Source organism: Thalia democratica, chromosome 5, assembly GCF_965202585.1.
Source record: "Thalia democratica chromosome 5, ktThaDemo2.hap1.1, whole genome shotgun sequence".
In the NCBI taxonomy this organism is placed as follows: domain Eukaryota; kingdom Metazoa; phylum Chordata; class Thaliacea; order Salpida; family Salpidae; genus Thalia; species Thalia democratica.
Window position 1 is genome coordinate 48,541,502 of NC_139169.1, and position 14,634 is coordinate 48,556,135.

Here is a 14,634-nt window from a genome sequence, read left to right on the forward strand (position 1 = left end):
AAAGAGTTTAACTAGTTTAAGTACAAGTAAATAAAAAACAAACACCAGAAAACTCTTTCTACCTTGAAATTATATAACAAGTACGAAAGGTTGTTGTTGCTGTTGTTGTTATTGAGGTTTAAAAAAAAAAAAATTCAAAATAATTTTATATTTAAAACTGGTATAGTAAATATTAAATTAACATTTTTTATTCATATTTTAAGCTTTTTTGTAATAGCCAATGATAATATTTGTAAACTCTGGCTTGACCCCAAGCAATTAGTTATCAACTGAAAGGTTTATCAAAGCTAATGACACTTAATCAAAAGATTTAATATGCGTATTGAAAGGTTGACTTAAAGCTTTTAACTTTATTAACTTAAGTAACAAAGAACTAGCGGGACATTTTGGGTCAGTCTCACACAATTACTTGTCTGTAAAAAGTATGTAAGACTAAAACAGTATTGTGACAGTTGAAACTAACTGTTATATTATAAAAAAAGTGTTAAAGTGAAATTTTCACTAATTAAAAAAATATTACAAGTTAGTATTACTTTAAACATAATATTTTGTTTGATTTAAAAATTAGCGATTTCGAACTGTGAACATTAACAACTTGTTTAAACTAGACATGTTAGTTAGAAATGATAGTAAACCTTATTAGCAAATTAATAAGTTGTTATCTACGTTTTACCTAAATTTGTTTATAAGTTATTAATACACCTAACATTGATTTTTATATTAAAATTGACACTTTATAAATTGTTAGGATTTTAAAGCGTGCACTGATTAAGCAAATAAACATCAACAAACCTTTTTTATCAGTTTCTTTACAACAAACGATTTACTTCTTTTGAAAGAACCTAAAAAGATAACAACTAATTAATAAAGAGAAAGTAAAAGATAAAATTAAAATCGACCTAATAGTAAACTTTTTGTTGATCTGGTGTCGTCATCATTTTGTGATTCTCTGTCTGAAATTAAGATTAATTACTTAGTTAAAATTATATAAAGCATTTACTGATTTCAATAATTTATTAAAATGTATAAAAAGCATTATACTGTAGGCTATATATAAAACTATATTTTAAGTGCTAAATATGAGCAGCTCTAAAAATAAATTTTAACTCTGTAGAGCTGTTTATATTTAATGAACAGCTAAACGTTGTCTGTCAAAAAAGTATTTATTATATAAAAACAGTTTTGATTTTCCGACAGGCTGTGCTTGTTTTGATCTCTAGGATTAAACTTTTTATTACATTATACCTTAGTTTATATCTTATAAACAAAACTAAAAAAATTCACACAAGAGTTGAAAAACTAAAGATAGTCTAAAAGTATAAGAAAACTAGTATAAGACACAAGAAACTAACATTTTAAAAAACTTTTTATTCTATTTAGCAGGTGTTTTGTATAACATCCCTTATAAGTTTAACAATAAATAAATTTTCTAATAAAAGAAACATAACTAACCCTGATAAAATGATTCATATTCAAGATCAAGAGTATCGATAGATTCTAAGGAAGATTTACTTGATCTGTAATTTTACAATGCATCAGTTTTATTCTAAACATTACGTTTCAACAGTAGGTACACACATATATATATATTTATACAATACAAACATACCTTTTTATATGTTTATTTAATTATATAACAAAAAACAGTCTTATACAGCTGTTTTTATACAGCTATAAGAAAAGGCTGTATAAGACTGTTTTTTGTTATATAATTAAATATTTTTGTATATAAATAACAAAAATACTTCTTCCTTCTAAGTATTTTGACTAGATTAGAAATCTTAACCTTTATAATCTCAAAAAGTAATAAAACAGTAAGCTTAAATTGTAGGATATATTAAATATATTCCAGAAACCTTTTACAACTTATACATATTATAGACAGGTAGATTTTATTAATTTTACTGAAAGCTATAAGCCACAATATTATAACGACTATTAGTAAAAAAATTGAAGCCAAAAATAAGTTAAACTAAAAACTAAATTTATAAAGACATACATATAGAGCAAGTATAATTCTAAAACTTACACAGAAGTGATACAATCGAACGAAGAAACAGATGAAACTTCATTGTAACTATCATCAATTGACTGTTCTGGTTGTTTGTTCCATTCATATTCAGTCCTGTACGTTATCTGTGAAAGGTTGATAACATTAAAAATGCTGCTTTTGAAAAAAAAACGTCAGATTTAAATAATTCTTTACGTTTTTATTTCGCGGAGTACAGTTTAGTTTTAAATCTAAGATAAAACACAAAAAAGTTGTTTGGCAACACGATGGGAATTTTTTTATATACAATTGGAATTTTGTTACTAATTACATACTTATAATTTTTAAACAAACTAACGTCCCAGCCAAGTTCTAATAACTTATTTTCACATTTTTTATTTTGGGAAAGCATTGAAAGACAGTAGAAACAAGTGCTTCGAATATCTGTGGGTGTGGGATATCTTGAATATTTGTCTATTTTTTTGATTGTTTGATTAAATTCATTGGCTTCCACTAACAAATCTGAACCATAATCCTTTAGTCCAACATGGGCCTTCAGAAAAAAAAAAAAATTACTTTGATAATTTAACAGATGTTTATGATTCTTATTTTTTCTTAAAAAGTAGATGAAAAATATCTTAATTAGTTCAAGCTAATAAAAATAAAGTAAAGATATAGTAATCGATGTAGTCGTTATATTACATTTTAAAATATTATAGGTTTAATCAAATATATCTACGATAAATTTTATTAAAATTAACCAGAGCCCACACACAAGACTTGATAGATCGATTGTTTGCTTCTTGTTGTCTCACGGTAGAAGAACTTTGTAATTTTCCAATGGAATCGTCAAGTTTTTTAACCAATTTTTTTATGACACCATATTCTTTTAAAAGCTGCACGCCTTGTTCAGTGTTACAAAGTTCTCCGTAAAGATGAGAAGGTAGAAGAAGTTGTTCACGGTCCTTTCTAAAAACACTATTTTTTTTAGATTTCAATGACACGATTTGAACAAAAGGAGAAAATTATACTAAAAAAAAACTTCTAATCATACAATATTGAAACTTTGATTACATTTTTTTAAAAACGATAAACTATTTGGCGTTTTTATGTAGTATAAAAATAATATAGTTAAAGGTTAATTTTTATTAAGTACTTTCAATTTTTAAGGAAATTAAAACGTAAAAAAAGAACACAAACTAGGAAACTAATTTTTTATTGAAATGATTTACTAAATTCATAAATAATTTAAAATATAATATTGTTTATTTAACGAAAAAAAAGAGCTGAAAACATTTGATTCTAGGACTTGGTGCACAAAAAAACCTTTTAGTTATCGAGTCGTACACCACTTGATACATTTTAAGGGTACGAGGGGAGGTCCAACATTTTTTTTACAAAATTAACATTGGCTCTTGTTTTAAAGCTTAGAGTGTATACTAAACGATAACTTTTATAGAACAAAAAAATCAATTAAATTTTGAGATAAAAAAGTTTAAAAAAAGCGATACAACCGTATGGAATCAAAAATTTCCAAGGTCAATTTTCTTGGAATTAAAAAAAAAATACTAAATATCTATCTCCTTCATTTTTAAAGCAATTTAGTTTAAATTTCCAGGAAACACAACATTATAAAAAAATTATACATCGATAGATATAAGCGACCAAAGTTAAAACGTTTAATAGGTTCTTTACTGGAGGGGGCAATTTAAAAGGGCAAAAATAGACTGTTTCATTAAAATTATATCTGTTTCTTCAGTTTTTGAGCAATTGTTTTAAAACTTTTTCAGAGTAATCTTTGATAAATTTAAAGCTACTTTTAGGAAGCAGGTGTTATAATTTGTAAAAAAAAAAAATAAACATACAAACTTTATTTTTTGTAAAATAGTTTATTTTTGCCATTTTTATTTTCCCCTCTAAGAAACAACATATTGAACGGTCTAACTTTGATCGGTTATATCTCATAAGTTACTTTGAATTTTAACAAGCGTGGTAAAAAGTAACAAGTAATTTATCTAATCATGTAAAAGTAAAAATAAGTTTGAAAAAAATGTTTTACCCCCTATGCCCTTAATGTATAGGGAGGTAAAACACACATAAAAAACAACCGTAGGCATTAATTTTGAGAAGATAACTGTAAGTCTTCTTTAATTTATGTAAATAAAACTGATTAAAAATTAAAGTTTTTTGAAATTAACTTCAAATACATATTGAAAGTACTAAATTTTCAGATTATACAAAACTGATTTTGTCCTAATAACTTAGTTTCTTGCACTTGGAAGGCATCAATTTATCCATTTAAATAAATACCAAAGTGTTTTAAATTCAAAATGGTAAAGTCAAAGTTACGTAGTAGTAAACATAGTAGTTGACAATGAAGCAATAAAAATTAATATGGAAAATTACAAGTGTTACATGAAATTATATAAACATACTACTGCATTTTAGCTATAAAATATTTTAGTTAGTAAGTTAAAATAATAACTTTTTTACCGATATCTCAAAATATAAGTTTTAATTAAAATAATTTAATTATCTTAAAAGGTTTTATTATTAAAGATTATTATAAAAATAAAAAGTATTAAAAGAGATAGCTCACTATAACTTAAAGTTATCAGAATTTAAGATATCTGAATTTGAATCGTTATGTACCCAGTTTAGATTATACGGTGGACTTTAATTTAGGGTCATTTCATTAAAAAAACTTTTGTACTTTTCAGTAAAGTAGCTTGTTGAGTAGAACTTATTATCTTTAGTTATTTTTATGTTATTATCTGGAAAACTACGAACAATAACTTAGTAAAACTTTCGTGTTGGATTTGTGATTCATTAAATATTAACTTTATTCGCATACTAGGTTTTATCTGACAGTTGCACGTTTTAAGAACTGACAAACTTTTAATTTTAAATTTATTACTATGACCAGAACACACTCAATGATTATTTTTCAAAGACCTCCAAATTAAAAACTTAAAGGTACTGTAAGCCGCTTGTAAAAAGGCTAATTTTACAGATATTCTGTCGTTTAGAACTCAGTTGTAAAAATTATTCTTAGACATTATTATTTTCTATAACTTTTTATAGCGGTTGTAAGTTGTGTTACTATTGTATATTTTGTGTCAACATTCACTGTAATAAAGTGATTTTTACACAGTCCTTTGTACACACTTTATATAAGTAATAGTATCTTATTAGCATAGAATAAAAAGTTTACTATATTTTTTATGGATGTGGTTATACTAAGTACAAAATAAAAGATCAAGGTAGAAAGAGTGAGCAGAAATTACTCGTACATAAATAAATTTTCATTTAAAATACACAGTTGCAAAGTGGTCTACTACGATTTATAAAATAATAATTTCTTACACTTTTATATAGTTTTTAATAAAGTCATCATTCAAAGAAAATAAAACTAACTTAACATTAGATCTTCTAGGATATTTTTCACCAGAGGAACTTATTTCATAAGATGTAAAGCAAATTTTAAGTTCATGTTCTATGTAATCAGAGTAAGCTTCATTGTATATGCTCCACCACCTAATTAGTTAATATTATTTGATAAAAACAGAGAAAAAAAGTAACTTTTAGACTTTTTTCCATTAAAATTTAATATTTCATGCTTTACTATGTAAAACTTTACCTTTAGATTATATTATAGTCATTTAGGTAGATATAAAACAAAAATAAAACTTTTAAAATAGTATTAAACATTTTTTTACAAAATTAAACTTATTCTTTCAAATTTTAGCAAAAAACTGTTCTTCAATAATGCAACCTAAAGTAACCAACTTTTTTTGACAAATATATATTTTATGACTTGATTTAAAAACAACAATTCTTCTATATTTTTTATCTGTTCTTAGACTAACTTATATCTAAAAGAGAATATTACTTTCTTTAATTTACTGCATAAAAATTTTGGATAACTTTAAAGGAAAATTCAAAAAGTTAATAATTACAGTGGGGGCTACCTTTCATAAGTTGCGGGCCAATTTTCCTAGAAATAGTTGTTTGCGGTTGTATAGAAAAAAATGTTCAACGGGCGTCAGTTAATTAAAATAATCAAGTAATCAGTATCGAAATGTGTTCTTTAAATAAAAAAGCAATTATAAAGCACTAGTTATTAGTAATAAAATTAAACTAGGTGTCTAACTGTAAACTTCACTACCAAAACTAGTTTTTATTGTTTTAAATAAGTATAATTTTAGCTAAAAAGTAAATAACGAGCCGCATATGATTGCTTTGAGGGTTTTATTTTTCCCTGACTGTTTTTTGATACCTATACCTGACTTAAAGAAATATTAAGTGACTATTTTGCACAACAAGATTAATAGTTGTAAATTTTTCATCTAACATCTACAGTTAACTACGCTTTTTAAGACAAATTTTGATTTGGATATTATAGATACAGCTCAATTTAGATAGTTTAAAAGGGTTATCATGATCATACTATATTGAGACTAAAAGTCTAATAAACTTTGTCAATAATAAAACTAATGAATAAAACTTAAGCAAGCTTAGTATTTTACAACAGCGTATACCTTGCAACAGTAAGTTTAAACTTACTCAGTAATAGAAAGTTTATATAAATAAGTTCATAATCCTGTTATTTTAAAAGCTAAAAGCTTTCTGTAAGTTTACTTAAAAGACACCAACAGAAATAACCTTAATATAAATAAATTTTAAAGATGACTTAACAAATCTACAATATCACCAAATGAACTAGGTATTCTCAGCAGTAAATAAAAGCTTTTATAAAAAGAAAACTTTTCTCCATTCAACAATTGAAATTATTTTTTGAAACAATTCTTCTTTTTATAAAACTTAAATAACTTAGTTAGTATGCACTTTACTGTCTTTAAAAGACGTTATTGCCTCGGTTGCAAACAGTTCTATCAAAGTTTTACGCTTTTTTCTTGTTGTAGTAATTAAAACAGACTATAAATTTATGAAACTAAAAATAAATTTAGGCATACAAAAATTATAAAAACATATCAAATATAAATGAATCTTAATACACTACTTAGCATAGTTTACATCTTACCGCTCAAAAATATCATCAAACATCCCAGAGCCTTTTAACTCGTTGATACCAAGATCACACGAAAAAAATCTGCACTGTAGAAACACTCCTTTATTACCGAAATTTTCTAGCATTGGTTTAAGCAATATAATTTTTTCTAGAAATTTCTGGAAAAAAACTTTCATTTGTATCTTAAGTTTAGCATAAAAACAAACTTATCTTAAAATTATAGGGTAAGTCTAAGTTTCAAACTTAGTATTGATAAAATGTTTCAGTGTACTCTTTACAACTACAATTGTATACAACTAAGCTAAAGTATATACTATTAACATTTATCAAAGCTTGATAATATATATGTCATAAAGAATTTAAATTAAAAATTTGAGTTAAATCAGCTATGAAATTAGTAAAATTAAGTAAAGAAGAAACTTTTAAGCAAAACTAAGTAAATAGAAACTTAAGATGGTAAAATGATGATAAAATAAAATATATACATACATACATGTTAAAAATTATACAAACGTAAATTAAAAAAAAAACTGCTATGAAATCGTTTGAAGTAAAATATAATTATCGGAACTTGGTTGGTGTGCTTATTTAAAAGGAATAAAGCTATAGTAATAGAGACTTAAAATTTCAGAACAACTAAAAAATCAATATAATATACGCAATTAAACAAACTGTTTTTAAACTAAATTAAATAAAAAGTTTCAATAAAACAAAACTTAAAAATGAACTATAACAATTTTTACAAGGTAGTGTTCTAAACAAGCTTTTATTTACACAACTTAGGCTTATAGGTTTTTATAAAATAAGATTCTAGTTTATTTAGGTGGTACATATTACGTCCTTTAGATAAAATTGTAAATTTATAATCATTAAAATGTTTTTTTAGCTGACTTTTTCCCCATCGGTTCAAACTGAACGAGAACAGGTCAGAAACGCACGGCAACACTTTAAAATAGAGTGACACTCTAGCACGAAGGGCAATTCTGCACAGAGCGTAAATTTAGCATAGATTTTCACTTTAGCTCGGAGCGATACTTAAGCTTGGAGTGTGACTTTTGCTCGGCATTATTTTGCATGATTCTTTTTTTTAAGATTTAACAATTGTACTATAAAACTCAAAAATCATATTTATTATAAAAGTTTAACAAAGATACTTTGATATTTTTATTCTTTGAACATGTAATTAGTTTTATTTACAAAGCGAAATATACTAGCTATAGTTTTCTCATAACATTTAAAAAATGCTTGGATTTTCTGTAAATAGGAATAAACTATTTACCTTAGTTTTAAAAGCTCTGATAACTTGTGGGCTGTTATAAATAATTTTTTTTATGAAAGACATATAGTTATACCATAAGATATACAAGACACACAATTTAATTAAAACTAGATATATTTCAAGCAATTCTCATCAGTAGAGTACAAAGCTAACAAGTTATAAGGTTTTACAAACTTGTAAAGTAACCAAGTGATCATAAAGTAATTAAGTGATTAATAAAAGAAAAAAACAACTAGTAACAATTAAAATCACTTAAGTTTACTTACATTATATTTACAGTAAGACTAAACATAAATAAAATGAAAACAACTGTTATAAAGTATTACGAAAATAAATAAACAGTATAGTCAAAATCTTTTTGCTTACATAAAACAGGTTTCCTTAACAAAGTACAAATGGCTTCTAATTTAATCAAATCGAAAACACTACTACAAGTTTTAATAATTTTAAATCTATTTAGAATATGACTGTTTGCACGAGTTAAATTTTTAACCAATATATATGTTCTGCAATAGATGAACGTTTAGGTACATATAAAACCTTAACCAGTATATCATCTTTTTATTTGAAAAGCAAACATTCTCTACACTCTTTGGTACATGCTCTTTTATCCTTTTCCATAGATGTCTTATTGTTAATCCAATAGAGCTTGTTTTACAACAGCAGCTGTATTGGTAGATTACCATACTTTTATTTAAGTTTGATAGTGTGTCCTTACCACCTGGTGATAATAGTGGCTTAGAGGTGAAGACAATTCTTGGGTTTAGATTAAAAATTTTTCCGGTCCTATTGTCTTTATTCTATCTAATTTTTTCAAATGTAAATAAATTGTTATCAGTATCACAATGGATAAAGAAAACAATAATGAACTTACATTTTTAGATGTAGAAGTTAAACGAGAAGAAAATAAATTTTTAACTTTGCTGTACAGAAAGAAAACTTTTACACGAAGTTATTTGAATTTTCAATCAAACTGTAGTTTAAAGAGAAAAGTAAATCTAATCAGAACTTTGTGTCATCGTGCACACAAAAAATTTCCCCTTAGAGTTGCTACTAAGTAAAATCAAACAGATCAAGTTACTAGTAAACAAAAATGGTTACCCACAACAGTTAGTTAACAAAACAATTCAATTTGAAAAATTTGGACAGAATAAAAACAATCGGACCGGAAAAATTTGTAGTTACTTAAAAAATTCCATTCATTAATAAAAGCTCAGAAATCTTAGAAAAAAAGGAAATACTTATTATGCAGCAAACCCTAGAATTGTCTTTACCTCTAAGCCACTATTAACACCAAGTGGTAAGGACACACTATCAAACTTAAATAAAAGTATGGTAATCTACCAATACAGCTGCTGTTGTAAAACAAGCTATATTGGATTAACATCAAGACATCTAAGGAAAATGATAAAAGAGCATGTACCAAAGAGTGTAGAGAATGTTTGCTTTTTAGGGAAGAAAAATGATAAACTGGTGAAGGTTTTAAATGCATCTAATTGTTCATCTATTGCAGAACATTTGGTTAAAAATTTAACTCGTGCAAACAGTCATATTCTAAATAGATTTAAAATTATTAAAACTTGTAGTAGTGTTTTTGATTTGATTAAATTAGAAGCCATTTGTATTTTGTTAAGGAAATCTATTTATGTAAGCAAAAAAGATTTTAACTATACTGTTTCTTTATTTTCGTAATACTCTATAAGTGTTATTTTATTTTATTTATGTTTAGTTTTACTGTAGATCAATTATAACGTAAGTAAACTTAAATTATTTTAACTGTTACTAGTTGCTTTTGTCTTTTATTAATCTCTTGATTACTTAATGATTACTTGGTTACTATATAAGTTTGTAAAACCTTATTACTTGTTAGCTTTGTACTCTACTGATGAGAATTGCTCGAAACATATCTAGTTTTATTGAAATTGTGTGTCTTGTATATCTTATTGTATAATTGCTGGTCATTTTTGTTCCAATATTTTCAAAAGATATATAGCTTAAAATACTGTAATATAAAAAGTTGTTAAGTACCTTTTATTTTTACATGCACGCATCTCGTAACTTCTTTTACAATAACACGACGTGCAAAGTTAACACCGTGCTATTGTGACTTTCCTTGTAAAAATAACGCCGTGCTAAAGAATTGATCCGTGCTAAAATGACGCTCAAGGCTAAATAACAATCTGTGCTAAAGTGATGACCCGTACAAAAGTGCGATTCTGATAGCTACCCAAATTGAACATATAGTTTTCAAGTAAAACTTATATAATTAGTAAAAAAATCTTTGTGGGTTCAGTTAAAGTTGTAATGTATATCAGTTTTGTTATAAACTAACACTATGTTACAACATTTGTAATTACAATAGGACCCTAAAAAATAATGACAAAAGTAGAAAACTATAGCTTAGTAAAAGTAATATGGTATAATTTGTATACGTTTATGAAAAAAAGAATTAATTAAAGTCTCTAATATTTCCTGAGTTGTAATAAACACCGCAAAACTTACATTATCTTGACACGCTTCTTCCAATATCAAAAGCGATTGTGATGTCACCATAGGATCATCTTCACAAATTTGTTCACATAACATGCTTGTGATATCATAATTACACCTAAGTAGAGCTAAAAGAAAACAGGTGGCAAAAAACTGCAGCTTCTGAAATTAAAACTAGTTTATTAAAGTGTACTACAGAACTTTATTAAATCATTAAATTTCATATCTAAAAAATAAAACAACTAAGGTAAGTTAAAAATTTTGTTGTAAAACTGTATTTATGATAGTATTTATCAAGATTGTTTTTAATTTACTAAGTTATAAACAAAATAAGTTTAAATAAGTAAAAATAATTTATTTTTACGTTTAAATTACTTAAAACAGCTTTAACGATTCAAAATCTTTAGTAGAGAAAAATATTCTAATTTATAAAATGATTAATTTCATAAGGTTATTTATGACAAAATTTTAACTTTATTGTCGCATTTCAAAACCAGTTTGAGAAGTTCCTCGCTTTTATTATACTTGTTGTAATCAAGTGAGGTAATTATAAGCTTTATCGCTTCAGGAAGACTTTTTTTTTGGAGATTTCTTTTAATAGTTATTTTCCTTTTTTCATCTAGTTCATTTTCTAATTGAGCCTGCAAATCTCTTCTAACTTTTTCTTTTGTAATTAATTCTGTATAACTGATAAAAACTATTTGATTAATTTATAACAAAATATATGTATTATTATATATAAACATTGATTGGCCACACGTAGACTGTTAATATAAAATTTATTCTTCGGTGATTAATTTTAAATTTTATAAAAGAAACGTTTATCGAAAGAGAATGATATATTGACCACCTTTAAATAATTAGCATTTAAGGAAATACAATTATTTTATTTAGTTAGTAGACTAATTTAAGTCAACAAGATGTTGATTTTTTTAATCTAGAAATAGGCTAGTCATTTTAAAGTTTAAACTTATAACCTTTTTTGCGAATAATAATCAATGTTACTACCACAAAATGTTCATAATTATCAAAATACATTTGTATTTATAAACATTTAATTACTTTTAGTGTAATTGTTAAACTTAATTTGGATAACCATATACTTTAAACTTTGGACTATATATTTAAACTTTAATTTTTTTAGTTTAAATTTTTAGAAAAAAAAAGTTTAAAGCTATGGAGTTTTTAGAAATTCATCTACTGTAAAAAATAAATTCATATACTTTTTGTTCCTGATACCGGGTCTGATTTTATGTCAAAACGTAATCCCCTTAAATTTGCTGAATCAGCATTATATATATATATATTTAAATTTATACCCTTAACCCTAACGCTCCTTACCCAATTTTTTTTTTAATAATATTTATACCCTTAATCCTAACCCAACTTACCCAAATATATAAAAAACTGTTTAAAAAACAAAATTTTGATAATTTTTTATGATGACTCAGCAAATATTGAGGAAACATCTAGAATTTCAATAGGACTCCCTAATACTTTAAAGGTGTAGTTAAAAAAAAAAAAAACACAAATATATATTTTACGATGTTATTTTATTTATAAATTATTACGTTCATGTATTGACTGTAAAAAATTAAAAGTTTTGGTATATAAATAATAGCTATACTCATAGCCTTTTTATTACAAGTTAGGCGTTTCTATTAACACTATTTTAAAATTAAGATTAGTTTAATAAGTATAAACTATGTAAAACTTTTAATAATTATAAAATTTAACCTTAGCAGCTTTTAGCTTGTATAAAATGTTCAGAACTATTTAAATTTGGAAGTCTTTAGTTCTAAAACATGTAGCTGAAGTCTTAATAAAAAATAATTGACTAAAAAAAATACTGCTTAAAAACTATTAAGTAAATCATAAAAGTTAATTAAGAGAGTTAGTAAAAAGCACTCCAAGCAATAATCATTAGTTTAAAATAAAAGCGTTGCTGATTTTTTTCAAGTATAACTTTAAAAAAAAGTTGTAATACATAAGTTTACAACATTATTAAACAACAAAAAATACTAACATTTCAAAAATGTTTAATTTTTCAAATAAAGCAATTCCACTATCAGTAGATGTAAGTACATTAACAAATAAAAAGAAATATTGTTGGCATGTACTTTTAAGATGATAGCTTCCACCACTGCCAGAATCTGCAATCTGTTTTTTGTTAATAACAATTACAATAACTAATATACTTGATAAAAAAAAAGAGTGTTTATGATCAAAAAAACTTAAATGTTTTGATAAAATTTTCACAAACCGTTTTGATAAATTCAATGTACTGTTTGATTAAACCGATACACATATTTTGGAAGCTTTCAGCCAAAACTTGAATTAATTTCATTCCACATTGAGTTAAAATTCTTGAAATTTTACTTAGTAAAAGTAAAAAAGTTTAACTTTAAAACATTACCAAAGATTTTTATTGAACAAAAGCTTTTATTTTTTTTGCTTAAAATATAAAGTAATAACTTAGGAGCTCATAAATAAAAACTATAAATAAAACATAATATTTACAAACTATAACATAAATCTAATGGTAAATAAAAATGTTTAAATAATTTATTACAATTAAGTATTTATTTAACTTAGTTATTTTATGAATCTTATGTAGAAACAAATTAACTTGTAAGCAAAAAAAAACTCCTGCCTTTTGCTTATTTTTCTTAAAACTATTAGCAATTTGATGAAATAAATAGATTGTAAAAACATTGCATACGAAAAATAAATTTTAAAATAGACTAAATTCATTATTTCTTAACTAAAGCAAGTAAATCATAAAATATTTCAAACCTGTTGTTATCAACTGAAGAATCATGTTTAGCTGCTTTTCTTTTCTTAAATCCAGCATTATTATTCGGAGAATAAAAGTTTATCAACTTTGTCATAAAAAGTGCAATATCATCTGATTTGTTGTTTATGTAAAATTTACTATTTTGTAACATCATAAAAACAACTTCCCATTTCCAATGATCAGGATTGTCTTTTAGTAAAACCTGTTAAAAAAACAATTAAGTATTATAAAATGCTCTCAAGCATTTTAAACTATTTTTCATCAATAGCTAATTTTATATATTAAAAAATGTAATTAAAATAAAAGATACTAAAAGATTATTTTAGTAAAAGGCAGTGAAACCGATAAAATATTTTGCAAAACAAAATTTATTGAAATCTTTCGGGCTATGATCTACCGGATCCACAAAATTAGGATCCAGCTGGATCCAAATTTCACTTTCAAGTCAACAAAAAATAATTAAATGTAAGTTATGAACAAATGATAATCATGATAAATTCTTGTTAAAATTAATTATTCTATAAGTTAAATATTTTTGTCTATTTTGTTTTGTACAGTTATTTATTTTAAACTTCCTAATGTTTCAAACAGTGTGTGTTCTAATAAACTTTAAGTGTAAAATTGAACTTTGTTAAATTTACATATAACTTTCTTATTAAGTAAAGCGTCCTGAAAAAGTATAGATCGAACAAATCTCGCCTGTTATGTACAAAACGCTGCCATATCGAGTCACTGGCTAAAAAGGTTACCGAACATCGTAAAAGTGTACTAAACTGATTGATTTAAGAATAAAATAAAATAATTCAAATTTATAACTCTACATAGAAATAAGTATTGGTTTTTAATGTAGGGAAAGAAGCAAAATTAATATGAACTAAGAAATCAACATTGTTTTATTAATACAGCTGCGCTTTGGTATGTCAATAAAAAGCATTTAGAAAGTTTACCCCTGTTTTGTTTAACTTCCTGAGTTATCCTGAGTGTGTGTCAACCCTGTAAACAGAAAAAAGTTGTGTCTGCAGCTCGTTTTTTAAACGAGTAATACA

At 24.9% G+C, this 14,634-nt stretch overlaps 1 protein-coding gene across 1 annotated transcript in view; it reads right to left on the minus strand.

Moving 5' to 3' along the window:
* The window catches only part of LOC145835647 (rapamycin-insensitive companion of mTOR-like), a 47,024-nt gene that overhangs the window by 4,870 nt on the left and 27,520 nt on the right, over positions 1 to 14,634 (minus strand). Inside the window, exons 15-27 of the mRNA XM_082943327.1 lie at positions 13,588 to 13,790; positions 13,055 to 13,157; positions 12,818 to 12,951; positions 11,265 to 11,478; positions 10,804 to 10,953; positions 7,035 to 7,180; positions 5,408 to 5,527; positions 2,752 to 2,959; positions 2,349 to 2,543; positions 2,030 to 2,136; positions 1,453 to 1,517; positions 900 to 953; positions 793 to 842 (exon numbers count right to left, since the gene is read on the minus strand). Of these exons, the coding sequence (XP_082799453.1) occupies positions 793 to 842; positions 900 to 953; positions 1,453 to 1,517; positions 2,030 to 2,136; positions 2,349 to 2,543; positions 2,752 to 2,959; positions 5,408 to 5,527; positions 7,035 to 7,180; positions 10,804 to 10,953; positions 11,265 to 11,478; positions 12,818 to 12,951; positions 13,055 to 13,157; positions 13,588 to 13,790 (1,749 nt within the window). The remainder of the gene's footprint in view (positions 1 to 792; positions 843 to 899; positions 954 to 1,452; positions 1,518 to 2,029; positions 2,137 to 2,348; positions 2,544 to 2,751; positions 2,960 to 5,407; positions 5,528 to 7,034; positions 7,181 to 10,803; positions 10,954 to 11,264; positions 11,479 to 12,817; positions 12,952 to 13,054; positions 13,158 to 13,587; positions 13,791 to 14,634) is intronic.